We start from the raw sequence: 18,456 nt of genomic DNA on the forward strand, positions 1-18,456 counted from the left end.
AAAAATGAATACAATTAAAACACATTGAGAATTTTGACATGTGTCAAAGTTTTGCATTAACTCAATGTAAAATTCTGAACTGTTGAATTCCAGCTTCCCTAATAATTATTTTACATCAAAAGACATTAGAAACTATTTGAAGAGGATTGAAATCTGTATTGGAAATAACTGTTAAAACTGTCTACGTAATTAAACATATTCCAAAATTTTTAAAAATGTAATACATTTTAGTTTTCAGCCCAAACTTAGGCCACACACAATGCAATAATGTTCACATTTTTGAACTGTCAATATTTTTATTTTATCATCTATTGTTTACAAACAATACAGTTGATAAGATACCCTCAGTTGCGGAGAAAGAATTAATAATACAGATTTTTTTATTCAGTCATTGGTGTGAGCACTGTCAGTTAAATAGTAACGTGTGGCCTTACTTTTACACGCATACCTATTGTGCCAAATGTATCATATTTTTCAAAATTTTGGAATGCATTTAAATCGTAGAACAATTTTAACTTTTGATTTTAATACAGATTCTAATTCTCTACAAGTATTCTCTCATGACTTTTGATGTAGAATAATTAGGGAAGCAGGAATTCAACAATTCAGAACTTTAAATTGAGTTTCCTATGGCCCTTTTTACGATTCGCCACCCGGTATAAGATAAAATGTGTACTATTTGTCTTATTATTTCATAATAACACAAATAATACACATATATACACAATAACACACATTCAATGATCGAAAATAATTTAAAAATATGGGAATGTAAACTCTTGTGACGTAAAGTCAAAAATATAAGTCTCCCCACCACCGTCGGACAAGACAACCGTAATAAAGTCTAATAACCGTGGTTCTTAACCTAAAAACCAAGAAGTAAGCGCGCTTTTCTGCCTTTCATCCTCGACATCTGTCATCTGTCACGACTCGCAAGGTGGGTTCCGTTATACACAACACAAGGTATACCACATGACTGGGTATGATCATATTTGTCGAATCGTTTGAAAACATTAATATTAGATCATACGCTATCAGATCCAATGAAGTCTTCTGTGGGAGTATCTGGTCCTCTTTTCTTTATTGTTTTTATCAATGATATCAACGAAGTTTGCACTACTCCCAATCGAATTGTTGAATATGCAGATGATACAAGCTTCATTGATACAAGCTTTTTAGCAAAGGCAATGCAGCATCTCAGGAATTTAGTAAGTATTGCAAGGACAACGGCCTTAACTAAATTCAACAAAAACCAGCTTTATGAGATTTTTACCAAAGAATATAGCCCCTGACTATGATCCTTATCTAGGATTGATCACAAGTACATTCAAAATGCTGAAGTAATAAAATTTTTAGGACTGATGCTAGATCCAAAGCTGAGCTGGGAAGATCAGAGATAAAGTAACCTCGAAACTAAGTAGTCACTGTTGTGTAAACAGAGCCGCAGGTTGTCTGAATGAAACAATATGCAGAAATAAAAATATCGGAAAAGAAGTAAAAGGCTGAATTTACAAAACAGTCATTAGACCAATAATGACATACGCGACAGAAACACGACCTGATACAGAAAGGACGTAAATAATGATAGAAACAGCAGAAATGAACACTCTTCGAAAAATCGACGGTAAGACACTACGGGATAGAGCTAGAAGTGCAGATATACGACGAAGACGCAAAGTGGACAACATTAATAACTGGGTCAAAAACGGAAGAGTAGAACGAAACGACAACATAAGCCGAATGACAACAAATAGAGTAGTAAGGACGTCGTTAAACGGTTCCTCAATAGAAGGACGATCAGTGGGAAAATCACGAAAACGATGGAATGCCAACTTACTGGACGCACATTGAAAAACAGACAGTGTCATCTCTACACAAAAAGAAGAAGAAGGTTTAAATATAATAGGTAACGGTTCAAAAGGAAATAAAATTACGCTTGTTTTTAATTATTTTGTATTACTATTTTGTAAAAAAGCGACTACTGCTGATTTTTAACTATAAATAATATAAAACAAAAACACTAAAATTTAATATAATATATATTTGGATCGAAAAGATAATATTAATACAAATAAAAATACTTACGTTAAATAAGTTAAAATCATTGACGTAATACACATTATTAAACCTACGATTAATAATAATTTAAAAGCAGATATTTAATTTCTTAACTTTGGTACTTACATTGTAAACAGAATAACATTATTACATTAATATTCATAAATTAATCTGTATTTTTATGGACGTACATGGAACTACAAGTGTAATTGTTCTATTTATTCCATATAAATGGCCTCTTCATAAAAATTTATTATGTAGCCCTAGAAAATAAAAAATATACAGTACCGATATATCTTTATACACTACGCTAAATTATGAGTTTTCATCCAATTATGAGATTTATTATATCTTAGGTTGTGACGATAATATAATTTTATCGTCTAGAGTACGCCAATTTAATACATTTTTTGTGTTTATAAAACATTTAATTTTTATAAAACGTGTTTTTATACCATCTTTAAAAGTATAAAAGACGAAACGATACGAAGGTCATTCTCGGTGTGCTGAGACCCCGACCATATTCCGAAACACTTCCGAACCCCGTCGACTTGGCGTGTTGAGCGATTTCGACGTTTCATTTACCCATCCTATACGAGAGGTGATCGTAATTCCTTACATGTCTTTCCCCCTGGCGAGTTGAACGAGATGCCCTCTCCTTAAGTCCATTTCAAATTAATAAATAAATGCAATTCCTATCGTCGTTTAGTATCATTCATTCATGTATCAAATATCGTCACATCGCCCCGAGGTTTACGAAAGTCCGATATGTAGATTGTAATTAACGCTATTCATCTTATCTTTTGTATATTTTGGTTTTAAAATAAATATCTTAAAAACGAATTCTGACTTGGACTGAATTTGCTACCCGATAATTTCACACATTGGCGCCTGAGAAAACAATGGGTTCGGAATATGGTAGGGATATATGTACTTAACTCAGCTATTATACCTTCTTGATTATTCTCCGTTCAGTACACCGAGAATATTCAAATGACTTTCCGTTTCGTCTTTTATACTGTCAAAGATGGTATAAAAACACGTTTTGCTTAATACGTTGGCGTACTCTCGACGATAAAATTATATTATCGTCACAGGGTTAAGGAAGGCTAACGTTTATATGTAATAAATGATCATGTCATCAATGGCGTAGGTAGGGTGAGGTAGTGGAGAGGTCCTCAAAGGGTGCTACCCGATCAGGGAATAGATATATACGTATATTAACAGATAGTGTCATGTTGACTGAAGTGACGACATAATCTTTTTTTTTGCTCAGTACTGTTTCACTCTTACGCATAGTAAAGCTGCGACAGTAGTCCTTCCCTTCCGTGCCTATTAGTCTAAGAGCTGGGAGCGGATTTTGTGCGTGATAAGTAATATGGAAAAACTATACGGGGATATGTTGAATTAGTTGTGTACATGACTTTCACCAACGGCCGGAAACCAGAGTTGGGGCCGAGGGTAGTTATAAGGGGTCAAAGTCGCGGATTTTATTATTTTTTTTATGACGCTCATGATCGAGATAGTGCACCAAAATTTGGGAATAAGTAGGTCATGCCGTACCTAAGTAAAATCTCTAGGGGCTCAACGCTGCGTGGCCGACAAAGGGGTGGGGGTAGGGATGAATATAAAAAATATAAGGGGTTTTTGCGACGTTCGTGATTGAGATAGTGGACCAAAATTTGGGAATAAGTAGATCATGACATTACTAAGTAAAATTCCCAGAGCCGGAAACCAGAGTTGGAGGTGAGGGTAGTTATAAGGCGTCAAAGTCGCGGTTTTTATTATTTTTTTTGTGACGCTCATGATCGAGATAGCGCGCCAAAATTTGGGAATAAGTAGGTCATGACGTACCTAAGTAAAATCTCTAGGGGCTCAACGCTGCGTGGCCGACAAAGGGGTGGGGGTAGGGGTAAATATAAAAAATATAAGGGTTTTTTTGCGACGTTCGTGATTGAGATAGTGCACCAAAATTTGGGTATAAGTAGACCATGACATAAATAATTAAAATCCACAGAGCCGGAAACCAGAGTGAGGAACGAAGGTAGTTATAAGGGGTCAAAGTTCCGTCTTTTATTATTTTTTTTGTGACGCTCATGATTGAGATAGCGCGCCAAAATTTGGGAATAAGTAGGTCATGACGTAACTAAGTAAAATCTCCAGGAGTGGAACGCTGCGTGGCAGACAAAGGGGTGGGGCAGGGGTGAATATAAAAAAATGTAAGGGGTTTTTTGCGACGTTCGTGATTGAGATAGTGCACCAAAATTTGAGAATAAGTAGACCATGGCATAAGTAATATTCCCAGAGGCGGAAACCAGAGTGGCGGACGAGGGTAGTTATAAGGGTTAAAAATCGCGGTTTTTATTATTTTTTTTGTGGCGCTCATGATGGAGATAGTGCACCAAAATTTGGGAGTAAGTAGGTTATGACGTAACTAAGTAAAATCTTGAGGGGCGGAACGCTGCTTGGGGTACAAAGGGGTGGTAGGCGGGGGTGAGTATAAAAATATATGGGTTTTTTTTTGCCGTTAGTGATCGAGATAGTGCACCAAAATTTGGGAATAAGTAGATCATGACATTACTACGTAAAATCTCCAGGGGCGGAACGCTGCATGGGGACAAATGTTGTGCCGGGCCACAAAAAAAAAATAATACACACTGCGACTTTGACCCCTTAAAACTACCCTTATCCCCAACTCTGGTTTCCGGCTCTGGGGATTTTATTTAGCTAAGTCAGGGTCTACTTATTCCCAAATTTTGGTACACTCTCTCAATCACGAACGTCGCAAAAAAACCTCTTATATTTTTTGTATTCACCCCTGCCCCACCCCTTTGTCGGCCACGCCTGGAGATTTTACTTAGTTACGTCATGACCTACTTATTCCCAAATTTTGGTGCACTCTCTCGATCATGAGCGTCACAAAAAAAATAATAAAAACCGCGACTTTGACCCCTCACCTCCAACTCTGGTTTCCGGCTCTGGGGATTTTACTTAGTAATGTCATGATCTACTTATTCCCAAATTTTGGTCCACTATCTCAATCACGAACGTCGCAAAAAACCCTTTACATTTTTTATATTCACCCCTATCCCCACCCCTTTGTCGGCCACGCAGCGTGTTGCCCCTAGAGATTTTACTTAGTTACGTCATGACCTACTTATTCCCAAATTTTGGTGCACTATCTCGATCATGAGCGTCATAAAAAAAATTATAAAATCCGCGACTTGACCCCTTATAACTACCCTCGGCCCCAACTCTGGTTTCCGGTAGTTGGTGAAAGTCATGTACACAACTAATTCAACATATCCCCGTATAGTTTTTCCATATTACTTATCACGCACAAAATCCGCTTCTATCTCTCCGACTATATAGCCTAATTTAGTTTCATGTTAGTTTCTCGATATAATGTGCTAGAAAGAGATACCGCAAACTTGTCCAAGAAATCTTGTCGTCAGAAAGCGCTGAGGGTAGGCTCAGTCTATGTTAATATATACGTACGTCTATGGATCGGGGGTGACACCCGAGAGACCCGATCACAAAATAATGAATCGTTAATTTGTAACTTTACTCACTTTACAATCAAAAAAATTCGATATTATTTTGTGGACACATAAAATTTGAGTTTTCGTCGGAAAAATCACTACCCAGATGTGGACAAAAATTGGAGCCGTCAATTTGAGAAGCCACTGGCGCCATCCACTCGCTTTAATTGGAAAATACTATAAAATTTCAAAAGCATTTTCAATTTCCCTGGTGTTTATATGCGGATTCTCAGTGACACCTGTGGTGACACTAATATGGTTACATTTATTCATTATTTCCATTTACAATAGTTTTTGTTCTATCAGATTTCTTGCGATCTAAGTACGTTTCCAGTCCGTTGGAACCATTCTAGTAAATTTGAAAAGCTCCTCTTGTTTATCGTCTATCAGGAAATTTCTGATGATAAATTCTTGTTGCTAGTAGCACATTTTTGTTACAATAATAACAAAGCAACAGTAACTATAAAAATAGTCTATTGTCAAACTTTGAAGTAAGTTTAGTGTCAAAGACGTAGCCAACGAGGTAGAATATTGTATTTTTATTAATATTTTCCACACCAATAAACTACTTACGTATTTTGATATCTCATCCAATATTAGTGTATATTTTTTTCTACAAATTATTCTTGATTTAACATTTTCTTGGCCAACCTAAGAAAATTTCATCTAATTGTTTGTTATCTCATCCAATATTAGAGCATAATATTTTTTTCTACAAATTATTCTTGATTTAACATTTTCTTGACCAACCTAAGAAAATTTCATCTAATTGTTGTTGCAATTAATGTTTGGGTCAAAGAATCACAAATAAATCACAAATTAAAATGCATAATGAAAGTGGGATGGCTAGCAAAAATAAACACAATACACAAAAGCACTAACAGTGTCTAATTACATAAAAAATAGCCAGAATTATCAGCATATTAGTAAAAAAAAAAAAGAAGTATGTATATGAATAGTATTGTAAGGAAGGAAGCTCTGGGAAAGAAAGAAAATATGTTTACAGGTAAAAAACAAAAATTTTGAAGGTAAAATTCAAATCCATTCACCTTGCTTTAGATACTTGCATGTTCCCATTATTGTAAAACCCAAATTTCAGATACATGGCGAACCATCACGAACAAATTTCACTACCTGGGCTATACAGTGATGAGCGCGCTAATAACCGGCAAAATAGCGCAAAAGATGAAAAACATAATACATTGCGAAACAAGAAGAGATGAAACTAGTGGAGGTGGAAATTATCGTTATAAACGACTAATAATAATTAACATTACATTACATAGTTTCCCATCTTTATACGGATGTGACAGGAGTGTTTTATAAAATTCTACTGTTACAGTGACAGTTGTCATACTTCTCTGATACGTCTAAAGGTAGGAATACTTTATAACGATAATTTCCACCTCCACTAGTTTCATCTTTTTGTTTCGCAATGTATTATGTTTTCCATCTTTTGCGTTACCCCCTCTGTGGCTCAGTGGTAAGAGCGCCTAATGGATAGAAAGTTCCGAATGGTAGTGAGTTCGAATCTCACCAGGGTCAGGAATTTTTTCATTTATTATAAATTAATAAATGAAAATAGTTTCTGTCCTTGTGGGATCGGTACTCACCGGAGGGACCGCAGACGTTCGGATACAATTAGCGTCTATTTGCAAAGACAATGACGTCGACTTTTCAAAGTAACAAGACACTTACTCAACACACACACACACACACACACACACACACACTACACATTACACTTGAGTGAGTGATAAGTTATACAATTACGTGGCTAAAGGTTCTAGTTCTAAGCCAAGGCCAGAATCGGAGGAAAAAAATCTTTTGCGTTATTTTGCCGGTTATTAGCGCGCTCATCACTGTATACTTAATGTGTGCCAATAAACCTTATAATTTTCGGTTTACCATTAGTTTTATAAATGAATTTAAGACTCGATTTCTGTTATATCGATGGGTTTTTGACAAAACATCGTAAGCGATAATACGCACATTTTTCAGGAGACGACATTTTCTTCTAACAACTTTTTGGCTAATATAATTGAAATTTTTAAACTATGATAAATTAGTAAATACCTACTCTACTAATTTATCATAGTTTAAAAATTATAATTATATTAGCCAAAAAGCTGTTAGAAGTAAAAGTCGTCTCCTCAAAAATGTGCGTTTGTCGGTTACGACGTTTTGTCAAAAACCCATCAATATGTAATAAAATAATTAAGATTAAGATCATCATGACATTTACAAGCCGGCGTGTGTGCCTTAATCCACCCGATGTTTTTTGTTAGATATTTAGTGAATATATTTTGATAGAAGGAAGACCTGTTTCCGACCTTGTGAAAACAGTTTGTCTGGCCTATTTTGGCGTTCGCTTGGGAGATCAGAATCAATCTTGGGCAAGATTTGGTATGTAAAATATGCGTTGAACCTTTTGCGGTAATGATCAACGGAAAGTAGGTACCTAAGTTTGGAGTACCAATGATTTGTTGGAAATCCAGGAACCACTATAATGAATGTTATTTTAGAAAGGTACAAATCGAAACAATGAACAAAAATGGGCGTATTCTAACCTAGAAAGGATGTCGGTACTGCCTTCTGATGAAATACTCAAACCCACGGTTATTAGACTTTATTACGGTTGTCTTGTCCGACGGTGGTGGGGAGACTTATATTTTTGACTTTACGTCACAAGAGTTTACATTCCCATATTTTTAAATTATTTTCGATCATTGAATGTGTGTTATTGTGTATATATGTGTATTATTTGTGTTATTATGAAATAATAAGACAAATAGTACACATTTTATCTTATACCGGGTGGTGAATCGTAAAAAGGGCCATAGGAAACTCAATGTAAAATTCTGAATTGTTGAATTCCTGCTTCCCTAATTATTCTACATCAAAAGTCATGAGAGAATACTTGTAGAGAATTAAAATCTGTATTAAAATCAAAAGTTAAAATTGTTCTACGATTTAAATGCATTCAAAAATTTTGAAAAATATGATACATTTGCCACAATAGGTATGCGTGTAAAAGTAAGGCCACACGTTACTATTTAACTGACAGTGCTCACACCATTGACTGAATAAAAAATCTTTATTATTAATCCTTTCTCCGCAACTGAGGGTATCTTATCAACTGTATTGTTTTTAAACAATAGATGATAAAATAAAAATATTGACAGTTCAAAAATGTGAACATTATTGCATTGTGTGTGGCCTAAGTTTGGGCTGAAAACTAAAATGTACCTATTACATTTTTACAAAATTTTGGAATATGTTTAATCACGTAGACCAATTTTAAGTTATTTCCAATACAGATTTCAATCCTCTTCAAATAGTTTCTAATGTCTTTTGATGTAAAATAATTATTAGGGAAGCTGGAATTCAACAGTTCAGAATTTTACATTGAGTTAATGCAAAACTTTGACGCATGTCAAAATTCTCAATGTGTTTTAATTGTATTCATTTTTTTCGAATCCTGAGAAAACTAATAAATATTTTTGAAAAATTTAAACTCAGAATGAAAGACTACATTATTACCGAGGGCTGAAAGTCCCTGAAAACTTCTATAATGTTTATTTTAATAAGTTACATGGCTGAAAATAAAAGAGAAGTGTGATATTTAATTTCAAATATTTCATTCAATAGAATCTGCTTGTTTATTCTAAGGGGCTTTCCGCCCTCGGTAATAATGTAATCTTGCATCCTGCGTTTAAATTTTTCTAAAATACTTGGTTTTCTCAGTATTCGAAAAAAATCATATTACGATTCAAATGACAGTAAACTCTCGTGACGTAATCTCACCCTTAATGTTCATTGGTTAGTCGATTTAGGCAACCGTAGTAATGTCTAAGAACCGTGACTGAAACCAACATTTACTAGTCTACCAACATTTCCAGAAAATGGCATAGAAACGTCAATGTCCGTTGACGTTGAGTATTCACAGTTCGACAAGCACAGTGATTATGAAGAAGATGCGGTAGGCCCCCAAAGTTTCAATCAAAAAGAACTGAACGACCTGTGGCAGCACAAACACCAATGAAATGAGGTGAGTTATCACTATATTTTGTTATGAGACATATACATACTAAACTTCTTCTTCTTCAAGTGCCATCTCCGTGACGGAGGTCGGCAATCATCATAGCTATTAGGACTTTGGAGACGGCTGCTCTGAAAAGTTTATTTAATGTACATCCGTACCACTCTCAGGTTGCCCAGCCACGATATTCTGCGTCTCCCTATGCTCCTTTTTCCTTGAATCTCTCCCTGCATAATGAGTTGGAGCAAGTTGTATCTCTCTCCACGTGCAATATGTCCGAGATATTCCAATTTCCTGGTTTTGATTGTATTTAAGACTTCCATTTCTTTACTCATCTTTCTCAGAACCTCTTTGTTTGTGACGTGTTCTGTCCATGATATTTTCAGAATTCTTCTATATGCCCACAACTCGAATGATTCCAGTTTTTTCATTGATGTCGCATTTAAGGTCCAAGCTTCCATTCCGTAAAACAGAGTCAAGAAAACGTAGCACCTAGCCAACCTTACTCTTAGCTCTAACATTAGATCTCTTGTGCAGAGCACTTTTCTCATTTTGTTAAAATTCGCTGTAGCCTTTTATTCTAATTTTAATCTTCTGGAAGTAATTATTTTTGTGGAGATGATCATTGTTCCAAGATATGCATATTGGTCTACTTGTTCGACCTTGATTCTGTTTATGACGAGATTCTCGTTATGTCTTTGAGTTTTAGATATTCTCATAAATTTTGTCCTCTTGATGTTCATTGTTAGACCGTATTTTTGGCTATATATCTGTTCACCAGTCTCTGAAGATCTTCAATATTTTCAGCTAAGACTTTCACGACTGTATCATCCCCATATTTAATGTTGTTAAAGGGAACTCCGTTCACCGTTCCGTTCATACTAAACTTACGAAATACTAAATCTTCTTCTTAAGGTGCCTTCTCTATTACTGAAGGTTGGCTATACTTATAACGTCGTGGAACGGAAGAGACCAGATCATAATAGAAATGAAGAAACATAATATTGACGTTATTCTGAAGCTATTTTCTTGTGGCATTTTTACAATTTTAACTATTTATAATGGGAAATAAGCCACAATATTATTAAAAAATGATTTTTATTAACGTTTCGACGCCCAAATCGGGTGCCGTTGTCAAAATACAAAATACTACTAACATACAACAAAAATGTTGTTGCTTAGTAAAAAAATTCTTCTAATAATTTATTTAATTTGACTCATTTATATCGGCAATTCAGATACATATGATACATTTTAAAGTAGAAGACTTTAAAATGATATTGCCAATATTTATGAGTTGCGTTGAGTTGGGGTTGATTTCATGTAATCGAATGAACTATCTTTCAGTAAAGTCGTCCCAGGAACGCAACTCATAAATATTGGCAATATCATTTTAAAGTCTTCTACTTTAAAATGTATCATATGTATCTGAATTGCCGATATAAATGAGTCAAATTAAATAAATTATTAGAAGAATTTTTTTACTAAGCAACAACATTTTTGTTTATGTTAGTAGTATTTTGTATTTTGACAACGGCACCCGATTTGGGCGTCGAAACGTTAATAAAAATCATTTTTTAATAATATTGTGGCTTATTTCCCATTATAAATAGTTAAAATAATATTGACATCTACGGAATATCCGAAACAAAGAAAAAGAGGCAATGAACATCAAAATACGGTGAATTTACGCTCATATACAGCGGAAAAATTAAACAAGAAAAAGCGCATTCAGGAGTTGGAATTTTGCTGCACGATAAATATAAGCAAAGCATCGAAGTTATCGAATACATTAACCATAGGTTATTAAAAATCTCTATAAAGTTGCGTAACATCACAACACACCTGAAAAGCACGTATGCCCCAGACATATCTAAGCCCACAGCAGAAACTGAAAATATCTATCAGCAACTACAAAACGTCGTAGATAACATAAATGCTAAACACAAAATTATCGTACTCGGGGATCTTAATGCACGGAGAGGAAACGATGTCATACCATGTATCAAACAAAAGTACAACGAAGAAATAATTAATGAAAACGGCGAAGCACTAATATAATTGATGGATTCGACCGTTACTTGATGGAAGTTCATTTTATCTAACAATAAAACACTGAAAACGTTTGTTTTCTATACTTCCACAAAATTTATTACAACTAAGTGACTACAGCTGTTTCGACAGAGTGCCTTTCTCAAGTGATATAGTTTACAATGTGTTTGCCTTTTTAAATCTTTAACTGAAGAGGTTGAGGAGTGGCGAGCTGTTTGTCTCGAGTTGGTCATTCAGAATTATATCTGTATTTTTCAATTTATTAATTTCCATAGATTCTAAAAAGATAGCTTAAGGCCTTTATTTTGGATATGCAGAATTTGAAACTCTTCATTGAAAGAATGATTATGATCTAGAAGGTGAAGTGCGTATGTAGAAGTGTCTGTTTCTCTATTGTTGAAAGCCCTTTTGTGTTCTGCTATCCGTTTGTCAAAGGTTCTGCCAGTTTGACCGATGTAAGTTTTAGGACAGTCACCACAAGTTAGTTTGTACACACCACTCTGTAGTTGCTTTCTCTTTTGGCTTTTATTGTTCGTAATATATTTACTTAAGTTGTTGTTAGTTCTGAAGGCTGGTGTTATTCCTTTCTTTTTTATGTATCTGGCTATTTTTGTTGTTATCTTGCCAGTATATGTGAGAGAGCAGAAGGTACTGGGTTCTTTCTGTGGTGGTGGATACACTAATTTCAGGGCTTTCTTATGGAGTTTTTGGTTTAAAATTTTGTTAACTGTTTGTTCGTTATAGCCATTGTTTACTGCTATTTGTTTAATGATGTTTAGTTCTATCTCGAAGTTATTTTTTGTCATGGGAATTTCTGTCAGTCTATTAGTCACTTAGTTGTAATAAATTTTGTGGAAGTATAGAAAACAAACGTTTTCAGTGTTTTATTGTTAGAAGCACTAATAGACTGTTGCGCTAGAAATGAAATGAAAATCAACAACACATACTTTCTTCATAAAGACCAACATAAATACACTTTTAACAATAATCGAGGCCAGCGATCAATGATACGATTTTATAATCACAAATCGAGTAATAACACCGTCACAAGTACTTGATGTCAGAGCCCTTACATCTGCTAACCTGGTGACCGATCACAACCTTGTTTTATGCAAGATGCTACTAGAACGTCCGCAACGAAACAGAAAATCCCCAATGTTCATCGAAAAATACAATATAGAGTCGCTAGCAACAGAGAGTACAAAACTCCTTTATGAAAACAGGATTATCAACAAACTAAAAGAGATCGACTTACAACCAGAATGGGGAGTAGAAGATACTTGGCCAAAAATTAAGAAATGCATCAACGAAGCAGCAGAAGAAGCGATTGGAAAGCGGAAAATTAACACTAGAGCGACAAACCACACCAAACACCAAAACCGTGGTTTTGTCAAGAGGTAAAAGAACTCTGAATTAAAACGCAAATGCTACCTGAGATATAAAAGCACACAATTTGAAGAAGCTCTCGTAGAATATGTCCAAGAATAAAATCAATCAAAAGAGAACATTGGGCTAAATTCACTAGCGACATGGGCTACGACCTATATGGTGCCTAAGAGAAAGTATGGAAAATGCTTCGAAACAGGAAAAAAACAGTTAACGAGTTCGTGCAGACCAAGGGAGTACCTATAGAGACATGGCAACAGCATTTTAAAGAGCTATATGATGCTGAAGAAACGCTGAATATAAACGAATACGAAACACATATAAGTGCTACAATCAATGAAGAAGAGGTACAAGCAAAGATCAAGAAGCTAAAAAACAGAAAATCACCTGGAACGGATGGTATACCCAATGAACTTTTAAAATATGGAGGCCCTGAACTTGCAAGTAAACTGTCGCAACTGTTTAAAAAAATCTTAAACGAAACAGAAACACCAGAGGAATGGCATAATACCATCACAATCCCCATATTTAAAAAAGGGCAAAAAACTTGCCCACAAAACTACAGTGGAATAACCCTCTTAAATACAACGATGAAACTTTTCACGGGCATTCCTAAGGACAAATTGGAAAGGCAAATCACTAATGCTGAAGAACAACAGGGTTTCACAAAGGGGCGGTCTATAACAGACGCATATTTATAATAAAACAAATAAAAGAAAAAGCTATAGAGTTCGACATGCCAGCGTATATTTGCTTCATTGATCTGACGAAGGCGTTTGACAGAGTTCGCCTGGGAGATATTCCAAATATATTAATAGAAAATAAAACACCGACCAGCATAACAAAGATAGTCCATAACCTAAATAACAACAACGTAACCAAAGTTAGAGCAGAAGACCAGTTCACTGAAAATATTCCAACACCGGGAGGAATTAGACAAGGCAACAGTTAAGCACCTACTTAACGTTTAACCTACTCATGGGAAAAATTATAAAGAAAGTAACCTCTCTTAATCTCGGATATAGAATTGGAACAAAAGAATTGGTATGGTGTGTTACGCAGATGATGCAGCAATTATTGCCGAATAAGAAGATGATCTTCAGAGACAGCTCTTTCAGTTCTTTCAAATAATCCGGCAACTAAATATGAACATTTCTACAAACAAAACTAAATGTATGAAAATAGCAAAAGATCCGGTTAGGTGTAAGTTAGTGGTTGAGAACAATACCATAGAACAGGTGATGTAATTCAGATATCTGGGCATAGATATATATACCAAGCACCCACGACCCTGTAAAGGACCTGAGGAGTCAGATCAACAAAGCATCTGCATTGTCAGGATGTCTGCGGGAGATAGTCTGGTCAAATCCATATATGCGCACAGATAGTAAAATTAGAATCTACAAGACTTGCATACGACCGATCATGACATATGACATAAAAGTGGGCGAAGACACCAACAAAACGAAACAGATGCTAAAGTTGCCGAAATGAAAACCCTAAGAACAATAGTGGGGAAAACAATAAGAGACAGAGTGAGAAATACAAACATTAGAGTGCTCTTCATCTTGAGCGATTCTTAGTATCGAATGTGGGTCCATGCCTGTCCAGTCTAAATACTAAATAGACATACTAAACTAACGAAACAAACCAACTTTTGTAACTTCACATACAACAATGGCCACGACTCACGTGGCTAGAACGGTCAAAAAATAGTCAGATCCGCCAGATGTTACATGTCTCGTTTTGACCATCTAACCATTAGACATAACTGTTTTGAAATAACAGGTAATGAGACTATCAAGGAAACATATTAAGAGGACTTGGAATATCGTTAAGCCTGGGCAGAGGGAAGGGCCCGGCAGAAGGGGTTATAAGGCATACACTGGACCTAGAGATGGCTGCAGAACAATTTCAAAAAGTTGTCATGTCGGCGTTCGAAGACAATTACCCGGAGATAGTAAGGAATTTAAACGAGAAAGTACCCTGGTACAACGACAATCTTGCAAATTAAAGTACAAAAGTCGGAAGAAAATTTAGTTTCGCCAACAAATCAGGAAGTGAGGCACTAAGTGACAACTTACACACACACACACACTCTCTCTCTCTCTCTCACTCTCGAATGTGTTAAACACGTTGACTGCCGTAAGGGGTCATCCATAAACTACGTCGTTGAGAAGAGGGGGGGGGACTTGCTTATTACGACGGAGAACGACAGGGGGAGGGGGGTATGAGTGTCCATTCGACGTCGTTTAATATATTAGTATATTTAAATTTGCCGCTATTGTGTCTATAAAAATAATTTTTTACTAGCTTCTACCAGCATTAAAGTATCAGATATTCATATAAAAACGTATAGTTTTTGATATGAAATTGAAAACAAAACAAAAAGTTTACGAATAAATATACCTTTGTTAAAATTAAAAAGAATAATTCTATTATAGATACTTTTATCGCATACTTTTCATTTCGTTTTTATCAGTCACGGCGTTAAAATAATATTAGGTAGCACTTTTGTACAGGACAACAAATAATAAGACATTGTTCTTTGGGTTTAAACAATCGCTTCTATATACAGAACAACGTCTGGAAGCAAAAAATATTAAATTGTTAGTTCATTTATGTGCTGCATACTGTGTGTGAAACAACAGTTCTGAAAGAACGAATAGAAATAAAATATTGTTTTCTATTTAGTTAGTAAGTCGTATTTATACTTTAGAAGAAATGGCATCGAAATCAAATCAAAATAAATATAAAGATTTATATGATGCAGTTAAGAAAGCATACCCCGAAAAAATTTGGTCCAATGCTATTTAAATGCATTCATTTTTTTCGAATAATAAGAAAACTAATAAAGATTTTTTAAAAATTTAAACGCAGATTGAAAGATTGCATTATTGCCGAGGGAAAAAGTTCCTGAAAACATCTATAATGTTTATTTTAATAAGTTACAGGGGTGAAAAAAAAGAAAATTTTGTCTGATTTTTCATTTCAAATATTTCATTCAAAAGAAACCTTTTGTTTATTCTAAGGGACTTTCAACCCTCGGTAATAATGTAATCTTTTATTCTGCGTTTAAATTTTTCAAATATATTTATTAGTTTTCTCAGGATTCGAAAAAAATTAATGCATTTAAATAGCATTGGACCAAGACTTTACGCCTACCCCCTCATATTTGATTAAAAAAACAGAAATAATATTGATTTTTTTAAATCAATGAAAGGGGGGTCGTGAATTGCAACGACGACGTCGACATGGGGAGGGGGTCGTCTCTAAACGACGAATTACGACGGTAGGGGGGGGGGGGAGGGTATTAAAAAGTTCAAATTTTTTACGACATAGTTTATGGATGCTCCCTAAGACACAAATGTTGTGTCTCATGTTGTTGTTGATAACAACCGCCCGACACACCGTAGTTGTCTCAAAAGCATAGAGACGGGAGACTCGTGGCCGTATTGACCTACTTTTTTAACATTATGGCAGCCAACGTGTTAAGTTCTTATACCCCAGGAAAGGAATCCGAAAAAGCACGTGAAAAAACGAAAAATTACTGGGCGATATTTTTTAACGTGAATATCTGTGGGACCATTTAAGCAAAAAATAAACTTTTTTCATTAATTTCAGTGTTGTGAAAAAACTACGCATTTTAGATGAAAACGTTCAACAGACGACTTTCTTTAAAATACACGCTCTTTAAAATGGAATTTTCGTAGAAAACATTTTTTAATTGTTTACAATTGAGGTGATTAGATGCTAAGGGGTACAAGTGATAAAATGGTTTAGTTGAGAAAAACGAAGTCGAAGAAATTTACATAGTAAATTCTACAGCTAATTAATCACTTATGGATTTATTTTGAATTAATTTTATACATTTTTTTCAAATTTTGCACTTGTTTCTCTTTGCCACTTAATACTTTGTCACTTTTTAGTATCCAATACTTTACAGGCAAAGGTAGATATACAAGTGTAGTTATAACTGTCTGCCACAAACTCTTTTTAAATATTTCGTAAGTAGTCAAACTAGAACCTGCGATATGTCGCCACCAGTAGTTTAATTCACCTGATCTCTTTGCCACTAAATTTTTAATACTATCTAGTATTATTTTGTGCACTTAACTCAGTTTACAATATTTTGTCACTTGTACCCCTTAGCATCTAATCCCCTCAATTATTAAAATAAATAATAAAAATAGTTAAAAAGCATATTTCACAATATAAGTTTTTACGTAGTTACCTATTTCTTCTTATGGTCACATATACTGCGTTGGCGCATACAGTTCTTTATATTTCGCGGCCACGACATATTTGTTTGCGACCTACTCCCCTCTTGCCCTCAATCTTTCCTTGGATAATTAGTTGAGGGATTGCATATTTTCCCTCTCAAGATATGGAAAAGGTATCCAATTTTTCACGGTAACATGACCCGTATGCGCGCCAATGGATATTATAAAATTCTTAATTGCTTGTCAAAAATGTCCAATAACTACCTTTTAAAACTTGCCAAATTTCATTTGCATATCTCAACCGGTTTTAGAGCAATAAATAAATCGTCAGTTTGTAAGAAAAAAATTCAATATCCCGTATCTCGAAAACGGTCATTATTTTTTCGTGCAGAATTATCCCTTAAAAATTGTCACACTTATTTAGAAACTCCCTGTATTGATGAAGAACATGGCTAGTTGTTAAAGTACCTAACTTTTTTATTATCTAACATAAGCGAATGAATAAAAAAACATAATGTTAAGAAAACCTGAGGCTATAGTTGGGTTTTAATTTCAATATTTTATAAATGCTAGAATATTCCACAGTGTGTTGTGAGCTTTGAGAAAAAAACACAGTTTGACGTATACAAAGACAATGTACCTGCCCAGCAACAATATTATTACAGCGATATTGTTAAAGAATACCTAAGGTTACATATTACAAAAAAATCATCTAAATCGGACAACAGGTTTAGGAAATTCTAGACATCAAAAATGACACATTTTGTGGATGGCCCGTTTTCTCTGACGAGCAGTGTACAGGGTTATTCACTATATTTTGACCCCCCTTTAAACTGCTTTATGTAGGTACAGAATTAGAAAAAAATGTAAAATACACAAGTTATTCGATTTTTAAATTATGATTTTTTGACATATTATATCGTACTAGTGACGTCATCCATCTGAGCGTGATGACGCAATCGACTATTTTTTTAAATGAGAATAGGGGTAGTGTGCTAGATTATTTGAAAGGTTATTGAATTATCTATTCAGTAATATAAACATTAAGATAATCATTTATACAGGGTATCCAAAAAAAATTTTTTTAATTCAATTAATTGACATAAAAGAAGAATGTATGTCACTTATTTAATTCAAAATGTCTTCTACTGCT

At 34.7% G+C, this 18,456-nt stretch overlaps 1 protein-coding gene across 2 annotated transcripts in view; it reads right to left on the reverse strand.

The window, feature by feature from the left end:
- Nucleotides 1-2,021: 2,021 nt before the first annotated feature.
- The window catches only part of LOC126882235 (septin-2), a 135,081-nt gene continuing 118,646 nt past the window's right edge, over nucleotides 2,022-18,456 (reverse strand). For both annotated transcript variants that reach the window (XM_050647059.1, XM_050647057.1), the window contains one exon: nucleotides 2,022-2,321. In XM_050647059.1, coding sequence (XP_050503016.1) covers nucleotides 2,299-2,321 — 23 coding nt within the window. In that variant the 3' untranslated portion in view covers nucleotides 2,022-2,298. The remainder of the gene's footprint in view (nucleotides 2,322-18,456) is intronic.

This window comes from Diabrotica virgifera, chromosome 3, assembly GCF_917563875.1.
Source record: "Diabrotica virgifera virgifera chromosome 3, PGI_DIABVI_V3a".
In the NCBI taxonomy this organism is placed as follows: Eukaryota; Metazoa; Arthropoda; class Insecta; order Coleoptera; family Chrysomelidae; genus Diabrotica; species Diabrotica virgifera.